The following is a 9,154-nucleotide window of genomic DNA, read 5'->3' as shown; positions in this document are numbered from 1 at the left end:
AGGTAGTTAAACACAAACACGGATAGAGAAGCATGAATCACCATAAAGATGAGTGAACGTTTAACGGTATACTGTAAATCCTGAGAGACTGGCAGCATACATTATGGGAAGAACCAGATAAAGAAACATCTATGATAAATATGGAGGAAGAGAGTTTGAACTTTATTGTCTTATTTTTTTAAAACAGCTTTTTTTTTTCCAAAGGGTTAATAATCATTTTTGTATAAAGTCATCATACCGGTACATTTCAGTCAATAACTTTTGTTGTATCTCCGTTTTGGGTTTTCATTTTTTTAAAAAAAGAGGTCATCTTCTACCTCTGTCTCAAGGGCCAGGGAGGGTTCACCTTATTACAGCGTTCTGAAGAGGTGGGTTGTTAAATTTAAAATATACCAAAAGAGAGAGAGAGAGAGCTGAAGGTGATGACCCTGCATCCTGTGACATGACCTCGATGAATAACACACAGAGCTGGGTATTTCCCTTGCAGTCATCCACAACAACCTCCAAATGACCAAGGTGCCAGCTTGCTGAGTCCTGAAACGTCCTGTCACAGAGGCTAGTCCTTTCTGGTGTGGATGCTAACAGCTTTTTGAAAATGTGCTGCTTCATATAGCATAAAGCAGCAGTAGTAACATGTCAGTTCTGTTCTGTCACAGCAGTGTAAACGAAAATTTGTCCCACTTCAGTTCTTGTGTATGAGACCCATTTCATTCTCATATAAGCCTGTGCAGTGCGTGTAACACAGTCATAACAGCTGGGAAAGTTGTGGCTTTTTCCTACCATGAAATGGTATTTGCTGTAATGAGACAGAAATTTCTTTTAAGGAGATTTGTTTTTGTGGTTTGTAGTTGTTTGTTGTGTGGAAGGTGGATTCCCCCAATCTCTGGAAAACTTCCCAGAATACTGTGCATGTTCACACGATCACATGCAACAACACACACACGCAGGAATACATGAACACTTGCCCCCTCCAGCACCACTTAAAAACAATTATACCATTTCAGTGCCTCTCCATAATAACAAGCCTCCTTGTGATTTACACGACGGCCTTGTCATAAATCCTACCTGCCAAAACTGATTAAGATATAGTGTGTCACAGGGAATCTACGTGGCTGTACGTGGAACAGATGGGCCCCTGGCTAGTCTCTTTCACTCTAAATCCGAGGGACGATTTGACACGGAAACTTAAGTCATGAGGCCTGTGAGTCAAATAGTAAAAGTCTGATGATTTCCAAAAGCATGAATGCAAAGTCAGCTGAAAACCAAAGGGGGTGAAATTTACAAGATTCATAAATAGGTCATGTAATGTTATGAAAGATGCCTCTGTAGTGGCTGCTGTGGCCGTCGGACCACTGGTGAGTCACTGTAGCTTCCTCCAGTTACAAGAATCCTATGTGGTGCCTGGAGGTCTGATCCCAGCAGCAAAGAGGTGCTGCGCAGCTTTTTAAGCAGATCAGAGTATATCAATATTGTAGAAATTAAAAAAGGGCAGGTAAAGAAATAAAAGGCAAGCGTCCAGCAACAGCAACCACACAAGGGAGTGAAGCACTACAATTACCGTTTCTACTTAACGTCTCTTTTCTACTCTGTGGGATGATTATGTTTTAATATCTGAAAATGCTGATTGTACAAAGTATGCAGGAGTTTCCTAGGAGATGCTATAATGCCGCCACTAACAGACAATAAATAAATATAAGCGCTTACATGCACAGGCAAAGAATGCAAACCTATTAACGAGAAAAGGTTAAAAGAAGGCTGAGCCTGAATGTACCCAATTTTCCCAAACCCTCCGAGGTGTAATATTTTAGTTGTGAAATGAAAGGAAGACCTGTTATAATGATGGGTTACGGTGAGGTGAAGCAATGAACCTGTATTAGTGTGAAAGTGTGCAGGTAGTGTTCAAACCTTCATCAAAGAGCAGAGAACAGTTCCAAAAATGTAATTGCAGGAGAACAGTTTCAGCTCATGGTGCAAGGAGCCAAGGAATCATTTTAGTTATGTTTTGTTCAATACTGTCAATGACCTAAATACAACCTGGAATATTAAAGACATAACTAGGTTATACGATACTGTAAAATATAACCCTGCATTTTCCAGCTACAACACGTCTTTACAGCAGTATGTTTTGTGTTTTAATGTCCTCCATTAAACCCCTCCAGTGACCTACAGTCCAAAGCCCTCCCCCGCAGGCTCACAGTCATCAGCTGACTATCCTGTAACATAGCCCAGGACTGAGTCAAGCAACAGATTACCTGCTTCTCTTGTCATTAGCAAAGTGGGCATCAATCTTTCACGTTACAGGAGGCCTCATTCTCTGACTTCTGAATAGATCTGTCTCCCGTGTTAACAGCTAATTGGCTCTGGCGCCATTGTGGCATTCAAGGTAGTCATTTAGGTGCATTACAGGCGGAGGTTCTGAGGGCTTGGGAAGCTCAGTGAGAGAGAGACTGAGAGAAAGAGAGAGGTGGGGTGAGTGTCAGTGCGGAGATAATTTGGATCCGAGTCAAACCAATGTGATTAGCCTGAGTGTGCATGTGTCAGTCATTTACAACATGTCCCACTGGTTTGACAAGTTAACTTGTCTCACTGAGAAGAATGTGTGTGTATAGCACGGTGTGTTTGTTCTGCAGCAATACATATATACATGAGTCTCTCTGTGTGTGTGTGCGAGTGAGGGAGTGTTACATTATACAAAGCTGGCTGAGCTGTAATTCTAAATGACAGGGAAATTGTATGTTGACATGTAATTGTATTCCGTTATGATTTTACATGGTGTGGTCCAAGTCAGTGTTTCCAAACAAGTGTTTTTTCAAGATTTGAAAAAATGTACAACTTATTGCAACAGTATATAACTTTAAAGATATATATGCATTTGTTTTATGAAATTAATACAATATCCCACCAAACATTATGATATTGCTCAACCACAACAGTCAGCTTCAGTATATGTTGATTAATTACTTCCTGGTGTTGAAGCCAAACACAAACACGCAACTTGCACAGATATTTCAGACGTCAACTCAAATCCAGTGTGTGGCTCTCTGAGAATTTCACCATCACGGGACATAAATGATTGAGTCACCCTGTCATAAATATTCTTGACACGTTTTTTGTTTTAAATTAAAATGGAAAATGTCAGACACCTCTTTATCGTTTATAGGTAAATGGATTTGTTTCTCATTTGCTCATGTCTTCTTTCTGTGCTGTAACCTGTCCATCTTCTTGTCTCACCCTTTTTGATTAAGGACTGAACTTTGAGGAAGCAGATGTCTCTGCTGTCCCTGCCGCATCTCTAATGTACACATTTCAACACACAGTATGGACATGGTGGAAATCTTTCAAGGTTGCTCTTTATTGCTCAGAAGAAAGAAGAGACAGCAACACTCACATTATACTTAACATGTTGCTTCTGTCAGTCTAGATAGTTAAAAAAAAGTTGTTGGTGTGATGGCATGAACGAGTGTTTTAATGGGAATGTAAATAGTGTGTGAGTGCAGCCCAGCCTGCTGATTATCCCAACCAAACATTCCACCACTTCAAAGCTTCTGCTGTAATTACAATGCTCTGAGGTGTGCCCGACCCACACAACCAGAGGCTTCTCAAGCTTCTCTGTCTCACACACACACACACACACACACACACACACACATACTGTACAGGCATCCACACACACAAACATGCTCAGACAAATTGCTTTTGCTATTATCAAGCTTAAATGATATTATGGAAAAAAGGAAGTGGGATGTGTGGGTAATTTTGCTACACCCAGGAGAGCACCCCTCTCATTTCTACCCCTCCTCCTTCCTTCCTTCCTTCCTTTACTTCTTATTTCTGCAAAATGCTCACTTTGAATCTGTGGTCTCATCTTCACTTACATACACACTAATGCAGAGCAGTCTATACATGATATAAGTATCTATGTATCGGCACATCAAGAGTGCATATTTGCTGTGGGTCATATTGGTACAGTATGCGTCATGTTTTCAAAATAAAACAATTAAATGAGTGCCAGTGGTTTCAGTGATTGGAATATCTACCACTGGAACTTTCCTACATGCCCCAGGGCTGAAAGACGGATCGACACACACACACACACACACACACAAACAATGATTTCAATATCCCTCCCTATTTGATTGGAGCGTTTCTATCCTGGCAACGGTGGGACAGAGTGGTTTTCCCTGTATAATCTGTTTATTGTTATGAATTCATGTGTGTTAAGATTATCTTGATCTAATCCCTTACCGTGTTTTAATACCTCTCCTTAACCACAAGACTTGTTTTTTAACCAAATTTATTTGGAATTAAAAAAGTCACTTAACCAAAAAAAATCAGCAGGTCAAAACAAAACAGCTGCTGGTGTCAGGGGTCTTGAACCTCAGACTCCAGAATGAAAGTCTGCAGTGTTACATAGACCTCCCCCATCCCTAACCTCTACCTCAGATGGACTTTTGCAGCTGTATCAGTCCCATGATTGGATCACATTGGGGAATATGATCAAATGTGCCATTTGTGTAAACATAACATAATGTTGTATGACAGGCAATCCATTCATATGCTTTATTAGTATAAACGTAGCCATGTGCTGACTCTGGAGGATGTAATTATTATTTATTGTGAGGAAGTGTTTGGAAAAAAGGAAGGACATAAGGGTTTAAGAGGAAGACAATCAAGAGAGGACAGCAAAAAGCATTTCTGAACAGATAACAATATGAAAGTGCACCAAAGAAAACAGGAGTTAAAGAGAGAGAAAGGAGGGAATGTGCCACTGATGGCAGAAAAGAATGAGTTACAGACTGACAAGCAGCATGTAGAAGCACACACACACAGAGAGCGAGAGACAGGGGGTTGTGTTAGCTAGAAGGAGGTGGGGATCCTGAACGGAGCTGGAGAAAAAAAAAAGTTTCTCCCCTGAGGAGTCAGTCCTTTCATCTAGCCGCTCACTGGCGCCTTCACAAACCTCTGATTGTCTGTGAAATAACTCCACTTTAATAAGGAAGAGGTGGCGGCCTCCTGGGAACGCTACTACTCCACAGACCGACACAGACAAGTTAGGTTTGCTGGCTGCAAGTGAAAATACAGAAAAACCCACAGTATTTACTGTATATAAATCCACAGGGATTCTTCTCTGTAGTTCTCAAGAACTCCTGCTGCCATTTGTGAAGGAAAACAATCTTAAAGTCAACTTATTCCTGTGGAATTGTAAGACTGTAACCGTATTTAGCAGCTGTGTATACACTGGCAGATTATGACTGGATTGGGCCTTGTCAGCGACAGAGATTTAATTAGTAATGCCCTCAGTCATAAATATGACCAATTAGGCAACAGATAAGAAATTACTTAAGCAAGCATGACCAAAAAAAATCTAAAGATAAGTCAAACATTTCAGCTCCAAATATTTCCACCACCATCAAAGAGCTGTTTCTTCACATAAATGAAGTGTGAAGTTCTCCATCGGGAGTCAAACACTTTCATCTGACAGGACGTGAAATTATCCGTGGGACAAAAATCACAATGACTTATTTCATAAGAATCACAAAGAGTTGTTTCATGTCTAATATGCACAGTGAATGGGATTGAATCATAGCACAGGAAGATGAATGGGTCCAGCCACAAACATGGCGAGAGAGAGACATGTGAACGTCTAATCCAGTTTATGTCCAGTGGCGCCCTAAAGACAGCAGCCGGACCGAGCAGAGAATTTAAAAAAAACTAAATGTGGAAACTAAGTGAAGCAATTTACTCTGTAATTTGAGTGCAACACCATTCTGTGAAAGCCGTTCTGCCACTGTGCACAATAGCTTTGTAGGTTACAATGGAAAGTCCCAATAAAAGGAAGACCAAACAAATCAGAGGGAGATAAAAAAGAAAGGGATCAGCGTTTCATCCTGGGTATAATTCTCCATAATTATCCGCATGGGGCCCGTGTTTACACACGCAGTCTCATGAGGTTAGAGTTAGAGCTAATCTATTACCAAAGCTTAACATGTGATAATGATGTGGCACATGGTTCCCCCCCCCCCTTGAATCACTTAATGAAACCAAAGAGGCGACATGAAGATGTGAGGAAATCTTAATTTAAGCCGTTGAAAACTCTGATGAACAGTTAGTGGAGGAATTAAAATGAATAAACAATCTATCCATTTATTAACCAAGGTCACTACCAGGAAATATAAAAAATATACTTGTACCCACAATGACCAGGGTGCTTAAAACACCAGTAATAAAATGATAATGAGGAAAATAATGATAAACTTGGGAACGGTGAAAACCACATTCCTCAGAAAAAAAGAAAACACAAGAAGAGTCGGTTTCCTACGGTCCCTGAACGCAGCACGTGCCCGCTCATAAACATTTTGGGCAGCAGTGATTGGTCAAAGTTGAGCTGTGTCAACGTGCTGCGTCTACAGACTCCCACACTCCACTGACAGCTCATAGCGTTGCGCTCACCGGAGCGAGTTTCGCCTTCAGTCCGCGTGGAGTACACTTCACCTGTTTTTTTTTTTTCGCAGGACACCCCTGGAAGGAGACATGGCCTCCCAGGAGACTTTTAACGACTTGGGCAGCAGTTCATCCGAGGACGACGGCAGCCGCGCGGACTTGACAGAGCGTTCGGGGGAAGAGAAGCCATCCCCGGTGGCTGTGCGTCGACATCACCCGTTCAGCGTGGAGGCGCTCATGTCCGGGAGGAAGACGGACAGCCGGGACGGAGAGGGGAAAGGGAGATCAGTAGCGGCGGTGTGCACCGCGGGTTTAAACTCTCTTTATCTGTGCCGGGAGACGTGCAGTCCTCCCGGGGGCAGCAGAAAGATGGTGATGACTGCGCCTTCGTCTCCGGTGAAGTCTGAAGCATCAGAGTCAGAGGAGTGCGCACCTTGGGTTACCAGCAGCGCGTTTTCCACACAACCTCGTAAGTTTCTCTCTCACACCAAGCACGGGGCAGTTTTGATTGATACGTTTTTACATTTTTCCATCTTAATCAATTACCTACTGTTATCATTAAATTAAAAAGTGGATGAAGAGGAGAAACTTTTCCAAGCATGAAGCAGATGACAGGGTGGTCAGTCAGCTGGACAAAATATGTCATGTTTTTAAACCAAAAAGGAAAATGTGGATTTCTTTTTTTAATGTATTAAGTTAAAGTAGTGACTGTGTTTAAATGTGTGCCATTCTGTCAGTTAAATGCTGCATTTCCAGATCTTATCCTCATTAAGAGCTTATTGGTTCTTCCCTCAGGTCACATCAGTCCTGCCTGTCAGCTGAGGAAACACAAGACCAACCGAAAGCCTCGCACCCCCTTCACCACCTCTCAGCTCCTAGCCTTGGAGAGGAAGTTCAGGCAGAAGCAGTACCTGTCCATCGCAGAGCGGGCCGAGTTCTCCTCCTCCTTGACTCTAACAGAGACCCAGGTGAAGATCTGGTTCCAGAATCGCCGGGCAAAAGCCAAGAGGCTCCAGGAGGCAGAGCTGGAGAAACTCAAGATGGCTGCTGATGCCAAGACAGCGGCGGTGGCTGCAGCTGCCGCAGGAGCTTTGCACCCCGGCTTTACATTACCACTGTCGCTGGGTGCCATGTCACTGTACGGACAGTCATATTCTGCCTATCACCACCAACACAGCAGACCCTTACTGCCCATCTCACCTCTAGGACTGTACGCTGCTCCTCTGGGCTACAGCATGTACCACTTATCATAAAGAAAAACATGGAACTATCACAGACAAATGTGCTCCCAAGGATTCCCACAATGGACACCAAGGATGCGTGCTTTAAAAAAAAACGTTTATAAAATGCACAATTTTTTCAAGTAGAATTAAGAGTCTATTTTTCCTCACAGTGTGGATAAAAATACACTACCACTCTCTTGCCCCCTTTGGACTGCCTGTTTACACAACTTGTCTATATGTGGAGAGGTGTTACTATCCAGCTGTTTATACTCTCACTTGTTTACTTTTGCAATAATTGAGCGGGGGCGAGGACCGGGCGACTTTCCTCACTCTTCATCACAGACACAGCAAAAGCTGAAAAAAGGGCCTTAATATTAAAAGATGCCTGTATGGATGAATGAGTGTTTCAGCAACTCAGGCCAAATATAATATAACATATTACTGAAACATTCTTTCTTCTATATATATTTTTCCAAAAATGTCTGCCTTGGAAAGAAAAAAAAAAAAAAGAAAAAAATCAGGTGTGTGGCGTGAGGTTCTTTAAACTTTACGCATTTGTAGTTGTGTTTAATCACTGGTAGCAATAAAAGCCTTTCCCAATCTTTACTTTAAGACGTTTATAGACATGTTTAGTGTCTTCAAATCATAATGCTGGAAATGTATGAGCGCCTCATGCTGTGTATTTATGAAAATATCGTACAAAAGTTTGACCAAAAAGTGTATTTATATAATTTTTCCTTCCTGAACGTCCCTTTGAAAGGGCCTTCGACGTGCTATGCAGTTTATAAATGTATATGTTTTACCAAGAATCAAAGCCTTTCAGACTGTTCCTTTGTAAAAGATGACATCTAATTTTATGTGTAAAAAAATCAATAATAAAGTGCAGCTAAGATCTTCCAACAGAAAGTCACATTTTAAGTAATATGAGTGAAACAAGCCAGCTGTTACACTCTTTTTCTGCTTCTTCTTTGAATACACAGCTGTGTTCCTGTGTGTGTGTGTGTATTTGTGTGGTTTCATCTTGGGTCTGTGTTTCCCATCAGACAGTGGTCAGTTCAAGGCGATGTTTGACAAACCATAAATGATACCCATAAATTATCCAACTTCACAGATAGTTCCTGTTATTACTGAGCTGTCACCGGGCCAACTCTTACAAAACTGAAATACACTTTGTTTATTTTGCACAGAAATGCAAACATGCAGCTTTACTACCAGTAAGTATTAGCAGCACTCACTGTTTATTTGACTGGAAATCATCTTCCAATTTGCTTGTGGGAGAGGTGTCGATGGGCCACATATTCATATGTTACAGCTCTAATCCTAATCAGCATCATGGTCCCACTCCTTAATATTTAAAGTTTGAATCAGCCGGTGCGGTCCAGCTCGTTGCCAGTTTCTACGGAGCCGCAGGGCTGGGTTTGATGCTGTGTGGTGGTGCCTGTGCTTTGTTGCAATTATAAAAGCAGCTTACAACTTCCGTGTGACTTTGA

At 41.8% G+C, this 9,154-nt stretch overlaps 1 protein-coding gene across 1 annotated transcript; it reads left to right on the top strand.

Annotated features, from left to right (window-relative positions):
• Nucleotides 1-6,439: 6,439 nt before the first annotated feature.
• Nucleotides 6,440-8,544, top strand: msx2b (muscle segment homeobox 2b). Its single transcript, XM_028421507.1, has 2 exons — nucleotides 6,440-6,910; nucleotides 7,237-8,544. The coding sequence occupies exons 1-2, from the start codon at nucleotides 6,532-6,534 to the stop codon at nucleotides 7,692-7,694; spliced, it is 837 nt and encodes a 278-aa protein (XP_028277308.1). The 5' UTR covers nucleotides 6,440-6,531; the 3' UTR covers nucleotides 7,695-8,544.
• Nucleotides 8,545-9,154: the final 610 nt, after the last annotated feature.

Source organism: Parambassis ranga, chromosome 14 (genome assembly GCF_900634625.1).
Source record: "Parambassis ranga chromosome 14, fParRan2.1, whole genome shotgun sequence".
Lineage (NCBI taxonomy): Eukaryota > Metazoa > Chordata > Actinopteri > Ambassidae > Parambassis > Parambassis ranga.
Note: the sequence above shows the minus strand (reverse complement) of the source record. Positions and strands in the feature narration are given on the sequence as shown.

Coding starts and splice junctions, on each gene's coding strand:
- msx2b (XM_028421507.1), top strand. CDS start 6,532: ATGGCCTCCCAGGAGACTTTTAACGACTTGGGCAGCAGTTCATCCGAG. Junction 6,911..7,236: donor CGCGTTTTCCACACAACCTC/GTAAGTTTCTCT, acceptor TTCTTCCCTCAG/GTCACATCAGTCCTGCCTGT.